Here is a 22,426-nt window from a genome sequence, read left to right as displayed (position 1 = left end):
AACAGGTCCTTCAGCCCTTCTAGTCTGTGCCGATCCCATTTCCTGCCTCGTCCCGCTGACCTGCACCCAGTCCATAGCCCTCCATTCCTTTCCCATCTGTGTACCTGTCCAAATTCTTCTTAGATGTTAAAATTGAGTCTGAATTCACCGCTTCAATTGGCAGCTTGTTCCACACTCCTACCACTCTCTGTGTGAAGAAGTTCCTCATAATTTTCCCCCTAAACTTTCCCCTTTCACCCTTAAGCCATGTCATTTGGTTTGTATCTCACCTACCCTCAGGGGAAAAAGCCTGTCTACATTTATTCTGTCTACCCTCCCCCTCACCCCCCTCCCATAATTTAAATACCTCTATCAAATCTTGCCTTTTTTTCCAACACTCCATAGAATAAAGTCCTAACCTGTTTAACCTTTGCCTGTATCTCAGATCCTCAAATTCTGGCAACATCATTTTAAATCTTCTCTGCACTTTTTAAATCTTATTAATATCTTTCTTATACAGTGAAACCTCAATAGAACGCGATTCGTTAATCCGTGCAATCGCTTATAGCGCGGGTGTCTGTGGACCCCAAACATTGATTTTAGGAGTCTGGCTAACAGCCACAAACTCAAAAATGGTCTCTTATAACTCATTTACAAGATGTGTACGTTAATATGTGGAGCTTAAAGGTCTTATTATAGGGTTTGATAATGCAGTGTTTCCTTACACACTGAAAGAGAAAGAACGTGAAGCTAGTTTCCGCCCCCCCCCCCCTCCCCCCCACCAACAGATATTCTTTCACAGGATGAAGGCGTCATTGGGAAGGTGCCCATTTACCTTGAATTGCCAGTGCCCCCCCCCACCCGGAGAATGCCCTCTTGAATCAGCAGGGTGTACAGAAATCATTCCCATTCCAGTTAGTCATGGAGAGCAGACTTCCTTCCCTAAGAACGAGTATGATCCCACTCTTCCCGAATAGAAGTTTCTTGGCTTGGCGTTCCAGTAATGAGCCTGATACTCTCAACTTCATTAGTGCTTGGGCACTCATCTTATCTCACAGAGGCCTTTCCCTGTGCACCGGCTGCTGAGAATTCAGGTAAATTAGGCCTGGACTCTGAGGAGAAAATCATGAATCAGGAGAAGTTCTTTTTAAATTTAATTTTTTTTAAAAATTAGACATACAGCACAGTAACAGGCCCTTTCATCCCAAGAGCCCTTGCTGCCCAAATACAAATAATTGACCTACAACCCCCCACAGTACATTTTGAAGGGTGGAGAGCAAGCTGGAGTCCTTGGGGAAAATTTACCCAGAGAATGGTTTATATTAGGAACTCACTTCCAGAGGAGGCGGTGGAATCAGATACAATGATGACATTGAAGAGGCATTCAGACAGACACTAAATAGGCAAGGCAAATAAAATGGACTTAATGTGGGCAAATGGGCTGAATGTAGATTGACTGAAGATGATGGGCCAGAAGGCCTGTTTCTAGACTCTATAGCTCTATGACACTGCTACAATCAGTTTTCCAATCCTACAGTGTTTCTCCAGAACCTAAATACAACTTCTCCATCCTTTATCGCTGAAGCTAGATTCCTAGAATATTGACCATCAGGTCCTGGTGACCAATCATTTTTTAGCCCCATCAGTCTGTCTGACAGCACCTAATAGCCTGAATATGCCCGTGATTGGCTGATCTTGGAAGCTAAGCAAGCTCAGGGCTGGTCAGTACTTGGAGGGGAGACCGCGTAGGAACACCAGGTGCTGTAGGAGGGGTGCTGGACAAAGTGGCCTTGTGGCGGACAAAAGTTAAAGAATTTCATGAATGTTACATTCTAAATGTAGCATTATGTTCCAATAATGGAACGTTTACCTTTAATAGTCATTCTCTTTGCAGGTTTACTTGATGGTTGATTGGATTAAATTTATTTTTTATACCAAAATACACTACAAACTTTTGTTTTATGTGCTAACCAGGCCAAGCCATCTGAGACAACAGTTTCACAGTTCAAATTTATTGTGAGAGTACGTACACAACATCACATACAAGCATGGGATTCTTTTTTTCTGGCAGGCAGAATTTCTAATTACTGGTGCCTGAAAAATTTAACACAATAATGGTAAATAAAAAAATATATAAACCACCGGGCAGATGTAATGTTACAATAAGTCAAACAGTGCAGGGTCTAGAGGGAGGAATTAATCCAAAGTTTTGAAGTAAACAGGGCTTTAATCATCCTTAGCCATTGAGACATCTACTCTCACTAACGTTTGCCAGTGAATGATAATTGCCATCTACGAGAGAAGGGAGAATGTTTGTTAATTGTTGGAAGAAATGTAAATAGGAGGAGAACAAGGGCAGGAGAGGATGAAAAGGGGCAATACTCAAATTGTGGATATAAAACACAGCAGTTGGTGGAAACTGGAAATAAATGAGAATGTTAGAAATGCCCCACAGGACATGGACCTCTGTGGCAGCCCGTCGAGTCAATGCGCTTTACAGCACAGTTACAGGCCCTTCAGCCTCAGTTGTTCTCATTGTCTCGTCCTGAGAGAGGGAGCATCTGCGTCAACATTCCAGCCTGAAGATCATTACAACCATTATTTCTACCCTGTGGTGCAGCACATTCAACTTCTTAACAGTTCTGTTCAAAAGTCAATGAACTAAAATTTATATTCAGACCTACAGCATGGTAACAGGCCATATGAGCCCACACTGCCAAATTTACACCCAATTAATCTACAACCCCCCCCCCCCCACCCGGTACGTTTTAGAATGGTGGGAGGAAACTGGACCCCTCTAGGGAAAACCCACACAGACACAGGGAGATCATACAAACTCCTTACAGACGGTGTGGGATTCGAACCCCGGTCCTATTCACTGGCGCTATAAAGGGGTTGTGCTAACCGCTACATCAACCGTGCCATGTTAACCCTGTTTCTCTCTCCACAGCCGCTGTCTGACCTGCCAAACATATTCTGCATCTCATATATTAAATGAATTATTAAATATATTAAATCAATATAAAATTTAATCACCGGATAGTCCTCTTTCACAAGTCCTTTCCCAGGTCTGCCGGTAAACACAGTCAGGGAGAACTCCTGTGAACTTTTACTTCTGTCTATCCTGTTTCTTTTATCCAATGTGTAGCAAAGAAACAAAAATGAAGTGCTGACAGGTTTTGAGAGGAAATCTGGCCATCTTATTTTTTGGAAAAGAATACACAAAGTTCAGACAGAAATTCTTTGGCATTCACAAGTGCAAACCATGTTACATACAGTGAAATTGCTGTAGCAAAGCAGAGAAGGCGACAACCCATTTAAGCAGACCAAGCTCTTGCAAACAGCAATGCAATAATCCACAGGGTTCAGTGATCTTGACTGAGAGGCAAACATTGGAGGGGACATCTGCAATGGAATATATATTTGGGAGATAATTGGTAAAATTAGAGTAGGTTACATACATACACACATTTTAAGACAGACTTTATTTGAAATAATAGAGAATTCATATTCAGTGAACTTTAAAGAAACTATGGAGAATGCTATGCACATTCTACAAGTAGGTGCTAATTGAAATGATGTCATCAAATGAATCGATTGGAGACAGGTCATCTGTTTTGAACATTTTTACGAGGCTTCTGACCTTTCTGCAAAGTGCTCACTCAAAGGCCAATGAGAAGTTTTGTTTATCTAAGATAACAGATGGGAGCAAAAGACTAACTCCTATTGTTTGCTGGAGAAGGTGGGGGCGTTTTGCAAGTGAGAGTCACATGGGCTTTCTAGCAGTTGGAAGATGAAGAGAGAGAGAAAAAGACTGAACAGTCACAGCTGAAGCAAGCAGGAAGCTTGTTGGAATTGAAACAGAAAGCTCCAGAGCGGCAGATGGCTGGAAGTGCTATCTGTCTGATGTTTCTCTTGGAATAAGTGGAACAAAAAGGAATTCTGTGATAGCCTGAAGGAAAAAGGTTATCATCTGGAGAACCCTGATGGGGCAAGTTTCATCAGCAAGACATTGAGGTGATTAATTGTGGTACTTCAGTTGTGGAAATTCTGGAACAACAAATCTCTCTCTTCAAACCTCTCAAGAACCTTCCTGAGCGGTAAACATTTACCTTTCGAGCACCAAAGCCCGGTGAACATTATACATGTTAAATTCTGTGCACAGCATAAGAATGGCCTGCAACCAGTGAACTTGGAAGAATGAGAAGTGAGCTTGAACAGTAAACCAAAAAACTGTTCATAAATTTATACACACATCATACACGTGCGCTTAGAATAAGAAGGGGGTTAATTTGAGTTAGTTAAGTTAATAGAGATAAGTTAAAGTTTGATTCTGTTTTCATGTTTAAAGATCATTAAAAACAGCTTTTGCTTAAGTAACCATTTGTCGTGGTGAATATCTTTTGCTGCTGGGTTTTGGGGTCCTTTGGGCTTGTAACACATCAAAAATAATAGCTCCTCCGCCTCTAAAGAGTGTCTTTGTATCTTCTCCGCCTAACTGGGAGAGTAGATGAGTCATCTCTCATAGAGCCATAAAGCTACAGCCACACTTGAATATGCTTACAAAATTAGCATTTTGGGCTAGTCCCACTTGCCTGCCTTTGCCCCATATCTTACAGGGAGGGGTGCAGGGGCTAGAGAGGGTAGCAGCAACAGGGAGGGGAGCAGGGTCTGAAGGGGTGTTACAGTGACAGGGAGGGGAGCAGGAGCAGGAGGGGAGTTAAATCAACAGGGAGGGGAGCTGGGGCTGGAGGGGAGTTACAGTGACAGGGAGGGGAGCAGGGTCTGGAGGGAAATAACAGCGAAGGGGTGAGGAGCAGGGGGTGGAGGGGAGTAACATTGGCAGGACAGAGTAAATGTAGGTCAATTTGTTTACATTTGTTATCTGTTTACAGTTCTTTGTTTGTTTACATGTTTATACTGTGAACAGTTTATTTTTTGCACTACCAATAAGTGGTAATTCTGCCTGGCCCGCAGGAAAAGGAATCTCAGGGTTATATGTGATGTAATGTATGTACTCTGACAATAAATCTGAAATCTGGCTTTTTTCCACTGAGGGAAAGTGAGATACAATCCAGAGGATATTGGTTGAGGGTGAAAGGGGAAAGATTTAAAGAGAATATGAGGGAGAACTTCTTCACACAGAGTGGTGTGAATGTGGAACAAGCTGCCAGCTGAAGTGGTGAATGCAAGCTCAGTTTTGAAATTTAAGATGAATTGGGACAGGTACATGGATAGGAGAGGTATGGAGGGCTATGGATTGGGTGTAGGTCAGTGGGACGAGACAGAATAATAGTTCCATACAGACTAGAAGGGCTGAAGGGCTTGTTCCTGTACTGTAATCTTCTATGGTTCTAAACCCTTCCTATCCATAAATCTGTCCAAATGTCTTTTGAATCTCAAAATTGTACCAACTTCTATCTCTTCCTCTGGCAGCTCATTCTAGATACTAAACCATAGGAGCAGAAATAGGTTATTCACCCCATTGAGTCTTCCTGCCATTTGATCATGAGCTGATCCATTTTCCTACTCAGCCCCACTGCCTGGCCTTCTCCCCATAACCTTTGATGCCCTGGTTAATCAAGAACCTATCAATCTCTGCCTTAAATACACCCAATGACCTGGCCTCCACAACCACCTGTGGCAACAAATTCCCCAGATTCACCAGCCTCTGGCTACAGAAATTCCACCTCATCTCTGTTCTACATGGACATCCTTCATTCTTAATGTTGTGCCCTCTTGTCCTAGACTCTCCCACCATGGGAAACAACCTTTCAACATTCAAAATGTTTCAATGAGATTGCCCCTCATTCTCCTAAATTTCAATAAGAGCTGTCAAACGGTCCTCATGCGATAACCCTTTAATTCCTGGAATCATCTTTGTGAACTTCCTCTAAACCAGTGGTGCCATAGGGGCTCTGTGATTAGTAAGGGATTGCTTAAGGTGGGATGTGGGTGGAAAGAAAAAGTTTGAAAACCACTGTTTTAATCGTCCCTCATTGACTCATTATGTGCACGGTTTCAGAACTCCAAAGGAAATGGGCCAGTGACAACTTGCCTCAAGCAAAATATTTCAGTCACAATTGGGTCAAGAGCAGTGATTCTCAACTTGCCCTTCCCACCCACATCCCTCCTTAAGCAATCCCTTACTAATCACAGAGCACCGATGGCACAAGGATTACTTAAAGTGGGATGTGAGTGGAAAGAAAAAGGTTGAGAACCACTGCTCTAAACCCTCTATAATGTCAGCACATCCTTTCTTCAATGAGGAGACTAAAATTGCTCTCAGTATTCCAAGTGAGATCTCACCATGGTCTACCCTCTAGGGTGATGCTGATTACAGGACAGGAACATCAACCTAGAATCAGCGCTGAGGTCTCCAGAATAGTATCCTACTGTCATATTTGCTCGTGAATGGTCAAGATTTCTTAAAAGAGAATGCCAGGATTTGGTAAACTCCATCATTTTACTTCATCCCACTTTGGGATTTTGTTGTCACCTGTCTCTCACATGTCAAAATGCAAAAATGCACTGAGATCGTGCGTTATATTCCTGTCATTAGATGGCATCAGTCCGATCTGACATTGTTCTGGCAGTGAGACTCATGGTTGGATCTTGCCTGCAGGTTGAAGTTCACAATCAAACATTGGAGCACAGAGGCCCCAGGCCAACTCGACAGCAAGGGGGAGGGGGGCAGCACTGTTGGAGAAGTCGATATGGAACAAGGCATCAACCAAGGCCTGTTGCTTACTTGGATGCCAGGTTAAGATCATCTGCCTTTGAGGAAAAGAATATAGATCACCCTATGGGAAATGGTCAACAGTTATTCCAGCATCAGTGAAATGCAATACACAATCTTGTAATTATCTCCCTGCTCGAAATTTTTTATTCATTTCTATGTACCATTGCTGTATTCTCAGGCTGACTTCTGATTTCCAGGTTGACATAATACATTTTTTTGCTACAGCTAAGGCTATCATAATAAATCTTTTTTTGTGCTCCATCCAAATTGAGTCCAAGTTCTTTACTTCTTATATTACTTAGAAGAAAGAGCTCTGGATTTTTTTGGTATGTTGCTTTTTGTGATTTTATTTAATACCTGGTTTAGATTTCTGTTTTCTTGAAGCAAGAGCTGCGCACCCACTGGCTTCAACATGTGGCACAGCTAGTCAAGCACTGCCTTCCAGCACGGGAGATGTTGCCTCAGTCTTGTCGTTGGGTGCTGTCCCTGTGAAGTTTGCATATGGTCCTTGTAAGAAGCGCATCCAGCTGCAGCTCCTGACAAGCTGAGTTAAGGAATTGGAGCTGGAGCTGGATGAACTCCGGATCATTCGAGAGGCAGAGGGGATGTAGACAGGAGGTGCAGGGACACTATCCACACCTCGGGGGCAGGAGGAGGGTAGATGGGTGACAGTCAGGAGAGGAAAAGGGAACAGGCAGGCAGTGCAAGGCACCCCTGTGACCATTCACCTCAATTACGAGTATACCATTTTGGATACTGTTCAGGGGAGACAACCTATCAGGCACAAGCCACAGAGATCAGCTCTCTGGCACAGAGTCTGGTCCTGTGGCTAAGAAGGGAAGGGAGGAGAAAAAGCGAGCTGTAATGATAGAAGATTCAATAATTAGGGGGACAGAGAAGAGGTTCTGTGGAAGGGATCGAGAATCCCAGATGGTATGTTGCCTCCCTGGTGCCAGGGTCCAAGAAATCTCAGACTGAGTTCACAGCATTCTCAGGAGGAAGGGTGAGCAGCCAGATGTTGTGGACAATATAGGGACCAATGACGTGGGTAGGAAGGGTGAGGAGGTCCTGCAAGGAGAGTTCAGGAAGTTAGGAGCTAGGTTGAAGGACAGGACCTCCAAAGCTGTTATCTCAGGATTTCCACCCATGCCACGTGCCAGTGAGGTTAGAAATAGGAGAATAATGCAGGAGGGAGGGTTTCAAGTTTCTGGATCATTAGGCTCTCTTCAAGGGAAGATGGGACCAGTTCCAAAGGGTTGGTTTACATCTGAAGTGGAAGAAGACTAATATCCTTGAGAGAAGATTTGCTTGTACTGCTTCGGGGGGGGGTGGGGTGGGGGTGTTAAACTAGATTTGCAGGGGGATGGGAACCAAAGTGCCAGAGCAGACAGAGGAGTGGAGGACGGAAGAGCCAATGTGAAAATTAATTGTAACATTAAAAGTCAACAAGTTATACGTGGTGGAAGTATTCTCAGTTGCATCTATTTCAATGCAAGGAGTATTGCAGGGAAGGCAGGTGAGCTGACAGCATGGATGGGCATTTGGAAATGTGATATTGTGGCCATTAGTGAAACTTGGTTGCAGGAGGGGCAGGACTGGCAGCTCAATGTTCTGGACTTCCGTTGCCTTTGACATGATAGAACAGGGTAGGGAAGGGGATAAAAGGGGGAGGAGTGGCATTGCTCGTCAGGGAAAATATCACAGCTGTGTTCAGGCAAGACAGACCAAAGGGTTCATCTACTGAGGCTATATGGATGGAGCTGAGGAATGGGAAAGGTAATGACCACACTCATGGGGTTTCATTGTAGACCACCCAAAAATCAACAAGAATTGAAGGGGAAAATCTGTAGAGATAGCAGACAGCTGCAGAAAACATAAGGTTATGATAGTAGGAGATTTTAATTTTTCACATACTGACCGGGACTCCCATACTGTAAAAGGGCCGGATGGCTTGGAGTTTGTCAAATGTGTTCAGGAATGTTTTCTAAATCAATATATAGAGGTACCAACAAGAGAGAGGGATAACCAATTAGGAAATGAGACAGAACAAGTGACAGAGTATGTGAAGGTGAACATTTTGGATCCAGCAATTATAATGCCATTAGATTCAAGGTAATTATGGAGAAGGATCAGTCTGAGCTTTGGATTGAGATTCTAAATTGGAGAAAGGCCAATTTAGAGGAAAAAAGGAAGGATCTAGAATGTGTGAATTGGGATAAGTTGTTTACAGGCAAGGATGCACGATGAAAGTGGAAAACTTTCAAAAGTGAAATTTTGAGAGTACAGAGTTTATATTAAAGGATTAAAGCCAAAATAAGCAGGCATTGGGAACCTTGGTTTTTGAGGGATATTGGAGATCTGGTTCGGAAGAAGAAAGAGGTGTACAGCAGGTATAGGCAACATGGAGAAAATGAGGTACTCAAGGAGTATAAAAAATGCAAAGAAATCCTCAAGAAAGAAATCAGGAAGGCTAAAAGAAGACATGAGGTTGCTTAGGCCAACAAAGTGAAGGAAAATCCTAAGGGTTGCTACAGGCATATTAAAAGTAAAAGGATAGGAATGGAGAAAGTAGGTCTACTTGAAGATCAGAGTGGTTGGCTTTGCATGGAGGCTAAAGAGATGGAGGAAATTGTGAATGTTTTCTGTGCCAGTGTTCACTCAGGAAACTGGTACAGAGTCATGAGAAGTAAGGAAAACAAGCAGTGAGGTCATGGAACGAATAAACAGATTAAAGAGGAGGATGTGCTTGCTGTCTTAAAGCAAATAAGGGTGGATAACACCCAGGGCCTGACAAGATATTCCCTTGGAGGCAAGTGTAGAAATTGCAGGGGCTCTGGCAGAAATATTTAAAATGTCCTTCGCCATGAGTGTGGTGCCGGAGGATTGGAGGGTAACTCATATTGTTCCGTTGTTTAAAAAAGGTTCCCAAAGTAACCCAGGAAATTATAGGCTGGTGAGCCTGACTTCAGTAGTAGGTAAATTATTGGAAGGTGTCCTAAGAGATCGGATATACAATTGTTTGGATAGCCATGGACTGATTAGGGATAGTCAACATGGCTTTGTGCGTGGTGGGCCGTGGTTAACCAATCTGATAGAGATTTTTGAGGAGATGACCAGAAAAGTTGACGAAGGAAAAGCTGAGGATGTTGTCTACGTGGACTTTAGTAAGGCCTTTGACAAGGTCCCACATGAGAGGTTAGCCAGGAAGGTTCAGATGCTCAGTATTCATGGTGAAGTAATAAACTGGATTTGACATTGGCTGGACGGGAGAAGCCAGAGAGTGGTGGTGGATGATGGCTTCTCAGACTGAAGGCCTGTGATTAGTGGTGTGCCTCAGGGATCAGTACTGGGACTATTATTGAGTGTCATCTATATCTATGATCTAGATGATAATATGGTAAATTGGATGATCAAACTTGCAGATGACACAAAGATTGGAGGCATTATAGACAGTGATTAAAATTTTCAAAGCTTCCAGACCAGCAGAAAAAATGGGCTGAAAAATGGCAGATGGAATTTAATGCAGACAAGTGTGAAGTGTTGCATTTTGGAAGGACAAACCAAGAAAGGACATTCATGGTAAATGGTCAGGCACTGAGAAGTGTGGTAGAACAGAGGGATCTGGAAATACGGATATACAATTCCCTGAAAATGGGGTCACAGGTGGATAGGGTTGTAAAGAGAGCTTTTGGCATATTGGCCTTCATCAGTCAAACTATTGATTTATGGGATGTTCTGGTACAGTTGTACAAGACAATAGTGAGGCCAAATTTGGAGTATTGTGTACAGTTTTTGTTAAGTCAAGTTTATTGTCATCTGATTGTACAAGTACAACTTGACGTAACAGCGTTCTCCGATCCTCAGTGCAAAATATAACCAGATATAACACACATACAAACAATACATATGCAGGTCAAATATTTTATCTGTAAAAATAAAGAACAACAGTAAAACCTTGTTAGAACGCGGTAGTAGGGGTCCAAGATTCCATACCGTGTTACAGCCGAGTTGCGGAACAGATGCATACACGTCATGATTCAGGAAGCATTATCAAAGCAAAAACCGCCAGGCAATAAATGTCCTGAACGCCTTGGTTTTATGCCTTGATCTTTTCAGCGGTATTTCCTCTCAACTGTTGTACTCCTGGTAAATTCTGTTTGAAAGGATTTGGAATATAACTCGGCACCTTTGCAAGATGCACTGACGTACATGTAAGACAAAGAGTTAACGAGCAAACGTAAGCATCTGTATACCATTGTTTCCTCTGCTTTACAAACCTCCATTTTTTTGAATATTTTATGAAAGAAAAGAAACAAAAAGAAAAAGAAGAAAACAACAAACACAATTCATTTAATATCTGAGATGGAGAATCAGCACACAAGACCCCATCCTTAAATTTTCAAATTAAAACAAACAAAATATGGGCTCCAAATCCTTTTAAATCTATAATATTGTGGTGGTACACCACTGGCCTACTGCAGGGGGCAACCTCTGTACCTGCAGGAGTGTAAGGGGACAGGACAACACCTGGCCGGCTGCCAATCAGTCGGCCTGAAGGGATCAAGCCCCACCCAGTCGAGTGTCAATCACCCTCGGGATATAAGCCTCCGGCAGCCTCCCGAGGCCTCACTCAGAGTTGCTGCAGCTACAGCCAGCCTGGCTCTGTGGAAGTCTTTGTGGATTAAAGCCTGTTGTACAGTCTTTATCTTTGTGAGTGTCTGATTCTGGCTAACAGTGCACCACAAATATTTATCCCTTTTATTATGTTATCTTCTCCAGTGGAATACACGATCTCAATTCCCAAAGCCATCTTTGTAAATCAAGATTCATTTGACCTTTCCACATAACCATATAACCGTTTACAGCACGGAAACAGGCCATGCCGGCCCTTCAAGTCCGTACCGGTTCACTTGAACAACTCCACTAGCTCCTCCGCAAACTCTTCATGATGACATTGGTGTGTTGGTTCCAGGAAAGATCTTCCGAGGTAGTGTTTCCCAAGAACCTACATTTGCTCATCCTCTTAGACAATTAATAGCTATACATTTCCTCACCACTGCTAAACTAATCTCAAAACAGCCATTTGAAATTTATCTAATTTATAAAGCAACCCTATTTCACTAATATCTCCAATTTTAAAAAATTTCAGGATCTAAACAAAATTTTAATTTCAAAATATTCTGTAAACAATCTTTTAACCTACACCAAAAACATCTAACGCTATCACAAGACGGTTCTAAATGTAAAAACGGACCTTTTTGATCATTACACAATTAAAACACAAATCAGAAACACTCAGATTATATCTTTTCAATGGTTAGGAAATTTTTATGGAAGGGAAAATTAGCAAGAGTTTCTATGCATAAATTAACATGGAAATATGAGTTAGGTGGTTTGCAACTTCTGCATTTTTAAAATTATTATAAAGCTGCTCAATTAAAAATTATAAATAAAATGTTTGATTTGGATAGTCCTTTGACCTGGGCAGACATAGAATTTGGGAAGGGGGTAAATAACGAAATTGGTAATCAAGGAAAATTGTCTAGATATGTTCCTTTGTGTCAGAATAAATGTTTACCTTTTATGGTTAATAATAACCTTAAAAATTTGGGATCATAAAGATGATGATAAATTATTGCTTTGAATTGAGTCATTTTTTTGTTTCATTTGAAAGATTGAAGGAAAAATATCAAATACTTACTCATACCCTTTTTTGTTGTTATCAAATTAAATCAATGTCGTATGATTATTTTGGGAGACATTTGCTTTTATCTAAAGACTTGAAATTTGAAATGTTGGTTCATGATGGAGGGAAGAAAGGTTTTATTTCTGAAATGTATAAATAATTGCAGTACGAAGTGCCTAAAATTGAGTTGCATAAATCATGGCTTAAATAGTAGAAGGACTTGGAGTTGATTTTGAAAATGACCATTGGAGAAATATTTGTAGAGATAATATGACAAAAATTTTAAATGTCAGGTATAGACTTGTAACCTATAATTTTATACATCATCATATTTGACTCCAGAACGTTTGCTTTTCAGACCTCCTGGCTGCCAATAGATCTGTCATCTTCTTCGGACACCGCGGTTTCCTAGATTTCTGTTCAATGTTCCTCGATGAGTACCGGGACCAGCTGTTCATTGGAGCAAAGAACGCCTTGTACTCCCTTCAACTTGACCAGAAAATCATTGATGCCAAAGAGGTGACTCTTTCGTTCATTCTATTTTATTTATTTATCTTTTAGAATGTTATTTATTCAGAAATACAGCACGGTAACAGGCCCTTCCAATCCACGAGCCCGAATATGCCCAAGTGGCCAATGAACCTACTAACCCTGTATAGCTTTGGAATGTGGGAGAAAACCGGAGCACCCAGAAGAAATCCACGTGGAAACAGGAAGAACTTGCGTTACAGAAAGCAGTGGATTCGAACCCGGATTGCTGGCACTGTAATAATGTTGCGCTGACCATTACGCACAGACTGGAAGGGCTGAATGGCCTGTTTCTGTGCTGTAATCTTCTATGGTTACACTAACAGTGCCATTTTCTGACATTGTTTATGCGCTCTTGGGCATATGGGATTGGAGTTCCGACAATGCAGATTTCACTGAGTCCTTGGCCATTGGGGGAGAGTCTTCCTCATTTCAACCACTCTGTGTATTCCTGACTTTTAATCTTGACAAGAAGCACAGAAAAGATTCATGACATTACCAGGACTGAGTATTTGGCTTATAAAGGAGCAGCTGGATAGGTTGGGGTTTTTTACCCCTTGGACAGTAGGAGGCTGAGGGATCCCTTCCTGAGGTACATAAGATCTTTTCTCACAGTCTTTTCCCAGGATAGGGGAGTCTGAAACTAGAGGGCATGGATTTAAGCTGAGAGTGGAGGTTTCCCTTTGGTAGGTATATGGAAAAAAAACTGCCACATACAGTGATAGACGTAGGTATTTCATGACATTTAAGATACTTTTGAAGAGGTTCATAGTTTGGGAAGGTTTCGAGGGATGTAGCCTAATGCAAGCAAATGGGACTAGCTCAGCTAGACAAGTTGTCTATCAGGAAGGAGTTGGGCCAGAGGAACTATTTCTATGCTGTATTATTCTATAAACTCTAATATCAAGACCGAAAATCAGGGAGTGTATCCAGACCCAGATCCGTCAATCAAAAGGACTTGAAAGCCTTTCAATTGTAAGGCAGATTTGAAAAATAAATGTAACTGGAAGGACAATTTAGTATTGAGCAGAGGATCAAATTTGGTCACAAATAGAGTTGGTCCCAACAACTTGACTTTGCAAGGTCCTCCTCAAAATTCATCTGGGAGCTGGACCATTCAGCAGAACTTCTCGAACTTCAAGATTCGATAAAGAGTCTTGACTCAAACCATGGACTGATAGTTGCAACCTGTCCCCCTGAGCTCCACCAGCTTCTTTGTTTGCAATTAATTCTGGCCTCACCAGCGATACTCCGATTCCTGTAAATTATAGATATTATGATTATTTGGGTGGATGTGTTACCCCTTCTAAATTGGACAGTGACAGCGGTCAGGACTGGGGTTCAAACTCTGCACTGCCTGTAAGGAGTTTGTACATTCTCCCTGTGTCTGCGTGAGTTTTCCCCGGGGGCTCCGGTTTCCTCCTACTGGTCGAAAAGTACTGGGGGTATAAATTGGGCGGAACTGGAGTTATAGAGCTTTCAGCAAACAAAGAATTGCTGGAGGAACTCAGCAGATCAGACATGGTCAGTCAACGTTTCAGGTCTTAACCCTTTATCAAGGTTTGTACTTATAGAGCTTTCAATGCAATAGCTAGGTAATTAGCTCCAGTAAAAAGGTGTGAGAATAGCAACCTGAGTCTCATCATGGACTAGACAAAGGAGATGATTGTGGACTTCAGGAGGACCAGGGATGACTATCCTCTATTTCACATTAATATCTTGGTAATGGAGAGAGTGGAGAGCATCGAGTTCCTTGGAGTTCACTTAAGAAGTAACCCATCCTGGACACTAAACACCTCCTCACTTGTCGGGAAGGCACAACAGTGACTGTACTTCCTGAGAAGATTGAGCCGGGCAAGGCTACTGGTCACCATCCTGTCAGCCTTCTGCAAGAGTGTCCAGACCGGCTGCATCAAAATTTGGTACAGTTGCTGCAGAGAAATGGATCAGAGGTCAATCCACAGGACTATAAGAGCACCAGAGAGGATCACTGCAGTCTCCCTCCGCTCCACTGACGTGATTTACCAGGACCGTTGTCTGAAGAGGTGCGCAAAATCATTGAGGACCTCTTCCACCCCATCTTTCAGCTGCTCCCGTCGGGGAAGAGATACAGGAGGATCAGAGCTGGGGAACAGCTTCTTCCCATGGGCAATGAGAACGACTGAATGAACTGTTCACACTAACCATTCGATACTCTACTATTCCTTGAACAATATTTATTTATTTTTATATATGTATCTATGTATATTTTTCATTTGTATGTATGTGTGTTACGTCTAGCTGCGTGTCTGCATGTCTTGCACTGAGGCCTATCAGATGATAATTAACTTGAAAATGCAGAACAATAAATTATTAGATTAAGGTGCATATTTAAGTTGAGTGGAGGAACGTTTTGGGCAGATGTCACAGTTATTTCCACAGAAAGTGGTGGGTGTCAGGAATACATTCCACCAAGCCCTGTAAACAGTGCAGGCCATCACTGACACTAATTAGAAACTGCTCAGCTTGCCAGAGTGGGACAGGATGTTGGTGGAGGCTGGTAAAATAGGAGCTGATGGCCACATCAATGTAAGAAAAGTAGAGGGTCATGGGTGTGAGGTGGGATATGATTGGATTGTCGTGGAGTAGGTTTCCATAGGTCGGCACAACTGTGTGAAGGGCCTGCGCTGTGCTGTGTTGTTCTTGCTACCGTGCTTGCTTTATTACCGCCTTGGTTTCTCAATTCATGAAATGTTATTCCACTAAGCCCTGTAAACAGTGCAGGCCAACGCTGACTCTAATTAGAAATTGCCCAGCTCGCCAGAGGGCAACAGGCAGGAGGCCAGTTCTCATTCAAGCCCTGTTTTTGGTGCTCTCTCTCTCTGTGAGGGGAAGGCCTCTTATCCCTCCTGCACATCCCTCAGGCAGGGCTACGTGTTCTGAGCTGCCTCATCCGCAATGATCTTCCCTTGTCCTGACTCCACAGGGCAAACATAAAATGCCCCGTGGCCCAACTAGTGGTGTTTATTTTTTTTTAATTCTGTTTGCCAGAAGTTCTTCCCAGAAGTGCAGGCTTTCTTATTTACTTAGTTTTGTCAACCCTCAGAAGATTGGCTCAATAATAAAATCCTCCTTTGTCAGGAGCATTTTTCCCCATCATTCCACATTAAAACAAACATGCTTCACAGGGAACACAACTACTGCTCATTCTTGGAACAAAAACTCTGAGGAGAGGCATCCTTTCAGCATATCCCAAAGTCTTTGCCATGCAAAGCGGTCCTTGTGTAAATGGAAACACGCTTATAATGCCGGAACACACAAAAGAACAATATTGTTTGTAGTAATGGAGTTACAGATAAAAGTTGCAGCACAGAAAAGAGCCCGTCAGAGCATCATCTGTGTTAATCGTCGAGCATCATTAACCCTAATCCTGCCCTAATCACCACCCTTTTTTATTCTCCCTGCCATTCTACCATTCGTCTACACACCAGCCAACTAACCTATCAATGCGCACACTTTGGGCTGTGGGACCACTTCGAAGAAACCCATGAAGTCACGGGCAGAAATTTTGGCGACTCTTTGAGTGTAGCGGTTAGCGCCGCGCTACTACAGTGCCACCGTCCCGGGCTTAAATCCGCCGCTGTCTAGAAGGAGTTTGAACATTCTCCCCGTGACCACAAGGTTTTCTCTGGGTGACCCACTTTTTTTTTAAGGCACAGAGCACGGTAATAGACCCTTTCGGTTCTCGAGCCCATGCCGCCCAATTACACCCGATTGACTTACAACCCTTGGTATGTCTTGAAGGGTGGGAGGAAACCAGGACCACCCCAGGGAAAACCCACACAGACACGGGGAGAGCGTACAAACTCCTCACAGATGGCCCGGTCCCGATCGCTATAGCGCTAACCATGTCACCCAAATTTCTTCCCATATTCCGAAGACGTACAGGGTTAGAAGGTTAATTGGTCATGTGGGTATATTTAGATGCTGCAGGCTCAAGGGCCAGAAGGGCCTTTTACCGTACTGTTTCTCTAAATTGAACTTAAAAATAAGATTAAATGCGTAAACTGCACACAGACAGCACCAGAGGTCAGGTGTAAATGGGGGTTTCTGGGGCTGTGAGGCAGCAACTCCACTCACTGCGACACTCTGCTATCCTGAGTAATGAGTAAGTATTGGCCAGAACCTGCTTAGGAGATGTGCCATTGCAATTGCATCTGGCAACTGGCTTAAAATGACTTCTGAATCTTGAGCGGCACGTCAGTCAGAAATAATCTTCAGGTGCTGTTGAGAAACTCATTGTTTGGCCCAGTTAGATGGCAAGTGATTGTGGTTTACCTAAGGTTCTCTTTCTCTTTTTGAAATGTTTATTTCACTTTAATATATGCAAAATTCAAAATACAAAATAAAGTAAGTTAATATCGAGTTACAAGGACCAAGTAACGATAAACAAGGTGCATCTGAGCACATGTTATTAAATGGAAAAAGTAAACTAGTATATTCCATAACTAAGAATCTAACCCCACCATATGGAGTAATGAGAAACAAAAATCTACATATTTTGAAAGTAGTTGAGAAAAGGACCCCAAAGAGAAGGAAAGTTAAGATCCATTGCAGTAGAACAACCTGATTATTTTTTCATGGCGACAGACATGCTATCACATCCGACACTCATCGAGTGTGACTGGGAGGGACCAGCATCTTTCCATCTCAGCAAGATGGCCCTTCTAGCGATGATGGAAGCCACAGCCATGGCGTGGGATTGTGAGGAAGTTGGTATTAAATCCGTTGGCCCTCTCACTCCAAAAATAGCTAGGAGCCAGGGTCAGCATCAGAATGTATGTTAGAGGGGGGCATTAGCGATTTTGAGCGGGGGGCTCGTTTAGCAGGGGCGAGGGGTTGTGGCGAGTGCTACCATGGACCTATTGACGGTGGGAGGTGGTATGCTGGCAGGATCCTGTCGTCGGTGGGGGGCGAGGGGGGTGCTGGCAGGAACCTACTTGTCATTAAGGCCATCCGCCCCTCCGACATGGGGCACGAGGGGAGCTCTTTATATTGCATCAAGCTACTGACGCTTGATGGATGCCAATGAAGCAGCCGGTGGAGAGTCACTAGTGTGCGTCACCCTAGACGTGGGAGGGGGAGGGACAGGTCTGACAGGCAGGGATAGCTGCGACTGTATGGAGGAGGCGCAGCATCTCGTTTGGGGGAGGCAATGCCCACGGATGCTTCCCGTTGATGCGATGATCCTGCTAGGAGTCAAATTTAGAATTAACGATAAAATGTGAACTATCACTTGCTAGAAATTACAGAGAGAAGGACATAGCCAAAACATATGACACAAAGTATCTTCCTCAGTAATGCATTTATCACATTTAGAGGAAATATTATGATCAAATTTAACTAACTGAACCTTAAAAATGTGTTCTAGGTTCTCAGCAGGACCGTGGATGACGGTTAGGGGTAGGGTGGTCGAAGTTCAGTTGTAGCTCCGCATTTTCCCAAAATGAATTCAAGTGTAGGGTTGTTGCACCATAGACGGGGGAAATTTGACCCATTGCCTCGTTGCCCGCTCCAAATAGATTAATGCCCCGATTCCATGCTCCGAGCCTTTCAATTGTTCTCTCTTGGTTACCCACACTGATTCTGCTTCACCACCCCTATAGGGAATGAATTGCAGGGCCTAATTACCTTTGAATGAAAGAGTTTCTCCTCGTACCCCTTGAACAAAATGTTTAAATTTGTGCCCGTTGATCCTGGAATCATCCATTAGTCAGGACAGCATCTCCTCATTTCTGTCTGGCCGAGTCATGGCCTCCAGCAGAATACTTCTCCAGCCTATTCACGTCACTACAATCTGTCCGCCCCTCCCCACTGTTATATCCACCTGTACTCCTCCCCCTGCCCTTCCTCCCTCCTCTCCTCTCTTCCCCCACCCCACTTTTTTACTCAAGTGCCTGCCTGCTTTTTGAACGCACCTTGATGAAGGACTCAGGCCCAAAACTTTCGTTGCCCTTTGCTTCCTATGGAGGCTGCATGCCCTCACAAAAATCCCCAATCCCCCTGCACTTTCCAAATCAATCCTCTCCGGAACATTCACCCCTTTTAACGTGCAATGACTAGAGGGAGACCATTCAGTCCATCATGCCTGTGGCAACCCTGAACAAGTTTTTGGGCAATGATGATGCCACTATATCTGGGAGACATAGGCCTTTCTACCTGCAGTGACCCAAGATCACTCCATCTCCCTGCAGCCCTGATCATTTTCGTAAGTTGCTGCAAATCCAAAGGATCCCTCAGGTTAAGCCCACAGTCTGGACCATGGAGACATAACCTTATCTCCTACGGCAGCAACTGAGGTTATTCAATTCAAGGGATTAAACAAACCTGTGGCAAGGGATCAAGACTATAACAGATCACGTTAACCTTGTGAATTAAAGACAATGACGCCTCCCTTCTGGACAGACTCCCTTCTATGGACAAGAGAAGAACAAGGTGTTACCAAAGAAAGCTCCATGAACAGGCCCCTCATGTAGCCACAGCTGAGGTGAGGGGAACTCTATCCAGCTGAGCCAACCCAAGGTGGTGGGACCAGACAACATATCTAGTCGGGGACTGAGCAGACCAATTGACGGAGATCTTCATGGACATCTTCAGCACCTCACTGCTGCAGTCCATCATTCCCTCAGGGGTCAAGCCACCATCATCCCAGTACCCAAGAGGGTGACAATAACAGGTCTCAATGACTGTAGTCCTGGCCTCCACCATTATGAAATGCATCTGATGATGGAACGCATCAAAGCACACCTCTCAGGGATGCTGGATCCATTTCAATTTGTCTATAGAAGAAACCGTTCCACAGATGATGTTAAAGACTTTGTCGCTTCACTCCATCCTGGCTCAGCTGGAGAATGACACCTCATACGCCAGGCTGTAGTTCATTGATTTCAGGTCAGTGTTTAATAAGATCATTCCCCAGAGACTGGTGGAGAAGCTGCCCTTGCTAGGACACAACACCCCTCTCTGTAACTGGATCTTGGACTTCCTAACAGAAAGACAAGTCGGTCCAGGTCAGTAGCAGAATGTCGAGCACCATCACACTGAACACAGGCTGTGTGCTCAGCCCACTCCTGTTCGCACTACTGACCCACGACTGCATCGCCAGATCCAGCTTCAACAGTGTCATCAAGTTTACAGGTGACACGACAGTGGTCGGCCTCATCAGCAACAACGAGGAGTCGCACTACAGAGAAGAGATGGAAAAGCTTGTGAAATGGTGCGAGAGGAACAACCTGAGCCTCAACGTGGACAAGATGAAGATGATCATGGACTTCAGGAGGACCAGGAATGATTACCCTCCACTACAATCAACAGCTCTGTAGTGGAGAGCACCAAGTTCCTTGGAGTTCACTTAACTAGTGGCCTATCATGGACACTCAACATCTCCTCACTTGTCAGGAAGTTGCAACAGAGAAGACTGAAGTGGGCAAGGCTACCAGCCACCATTATGTCAACCTACTATAAGAGCTCTAATGAGAGTGTCCTGGCTGGCTGCATCAGTGTGGTACGCTTGTTGCAGAGAACTGGATCAGAGGTCAATCCACAGGACCATAAGAGTGGCAGAGAGGATCACTGGAGTTTTCCCCCCCACCCCATCGATGTGATCTAATGGGAACGTTGTTTGAAGAGGGCACCCAAAATCATTGAGGACCCCTTCCACTCTGCACACAGCATCTTTCAGCTGCTTCTGTCAGGGAAGAGTATCAGAGCCAACACCACCCGGCTGAGGAACAGCTTCTTCCCACAGGCAGTGAGATGCTGAACGACCAAAGGAACTACTCCCACTAACCATCCGAGACTCTCATGTGTACAAAACAATATTTATTTATTTTGTTTATTTTTAGAAATATGTATTATTTGTCTATATGTGTGTTATGTCTGGTTGTGTGCCTCCATGTTTTTGCACCAAACACCGGAGAACGCTATTTCATCAGGTTGTATTTTTACAATCAGATGACAATAAACTTGACTCGAAGACTTGTAATGGTAAAACTAAAGCCTGATTAAAGAATGAAAGCCCTAGAAATTACTGATTGCCCTAACACCTACCTCATTTACCAATGTCCTTTAGGAAACGAATTGTGCCAGCCTCACCTGACCTGAGCTCGATGTGACACCAGTAAGCCTGTCTCCAATCTGCCCCCTCAATGAAGAGGTAGTTAGGAAAGGGCAATGCTGTGTCAGTATTACCAGTGTTGTCTCTATTTTTGTGATGAATCAATAACGAAGAAAATCCTCCTCACCAAAGGAAGATATGCAGTTTATGGACATAAAACATAACACCACCCGTTAAAACAGGAGCCTCCCTCCCCGAGAAAACCCACACAGACATGGAAAGGATGTACAAACTCCTTCCAAACAGCGCAGGATTCAAACCCCCGGTCCCGATCGCTGGCGCTGTAAAAGCGTTGAGCTAACCGCTACGCCAACTGTGTGTGGAGGAAAATTTAGGGGAGATATCAGAAATAAGATTTTATTCAGAGAATGATGGTTGCCTGGAATGCATTGTCGAGACTGAGACAATGGGGGCATTCCAAAGTCTCTTAGATAGGCAAATCAAGGGTTACGGGTGTGAGGTTGGGAAAAATTAGAACAAAGGTTCGCAACCTTTTTCTTTCCACTCACATCCAACTTTAAGTATTCCCTATGGCATAAGTGCTCTGTGATTAGTAAAGGATTGCTTAAAGTGAGATGTGGGTGGAAAGAAAAAGTTTGATGACCACAGTTTTAATTGTCCCTCATTGACTCGTATGTGCACAGTTTCATAACTCCAAAGGAAATGGGCCAATGGCAATTTTTCTCAAGCAAAATATTTCAGTAACAATTGGGTCTAGAACAGTGATTCTCAACCTTCCCTTCCCACTCACATACCACCATGAATTATCCCTTATCACTGAGCACCAATAGCATAGGGATTACATAAAGTGAGATGTGAGTGGAAAGATAAAGGTTGAGAACCACTGAATTAGATTGTTTTGGAATAGGTTAACAAACAGCACAACAATGTGAGCTGAAGGACCTGTTCAGTGCTGTAAGGTTCTTGGTTCTTGTCTGCTTTCACCTCTTCTTGGCACTTGTTCCAGGCACCTACCACTCTCTGTGAGGAAAAACCTTCCCCGCACATCTCCTTTAAACTCTCACTTTAAATGCAGGTCCGGGATTGAAAACCATTCAGTAGATTTTAATGCTATGTGGGTTTTTTTTTTAAATGTAAGTTTTGTTATTGTGACAAATGAAGCAGAGGACGGGCACAGTGGAGCTCCCAGTTCAATCAGCCCTGACTCCAAGGAACTGTCAGAAGGTTGTGTGGCCAATCCTTCCTCCCCACCCTAGACTCTCTATCAGCCACTGAGAAGATTCATCATTGAATGATGGTGGATGATATCCGGATGGCTCTCCAGCAAACCTCTTCGAATATTCTACAAGTCCTAGCACCTGTGATTTAAACTGCT

General features: G+C 43.5%; 1 protein-coding gene across 2 annotated transcripts in view; it reads left to right on the top strand.

The window, feature by feature from the left end:
* sema3bl (sema domain, immunoglobulin domain (Ig), short basic domain, secreted, (semaphorin) 3bl) overlaps nucleotides 1–22,426 on the top strand; it is a 237,679-nt gene that overhangs the window by 103,555 nt on the left and 111,698 nt on the right. For both annotated transcript variants that reach the window (XM_069936651.1, XM_069936650.1), the window contains exon 2: nucleotides 12,766–12,926. In XM_069936651.1, coding sequence (XP_069792752.1) covers nucleotides 12,766–12,926 — 161 coding nt within the window. The remainder of the gene's footprint in view (nucleotides 1–12,765; nucleotides 12,927–22,426) is intronic.

This window comes from Narcine bancroftii, chromosome 5 (genome assembly GCF_036971445.1).
Source record: "Narcine bancroftii isolate sNarBan1 chromosome 5, sNarBan1.hap1, whole genome shotgun sequence".
Classification (NCBI taxonomy): Eukaryota; Metazoa; Chordata; class Chondrichthyes; order Torpediniformes; family Narcinidae; genus Narcine; species Narcine bancroftii.
Note: the sequence above shows the minus strand (reverse complement) of the source record. Positions and strands in the feature narration are given on the sequence as shown.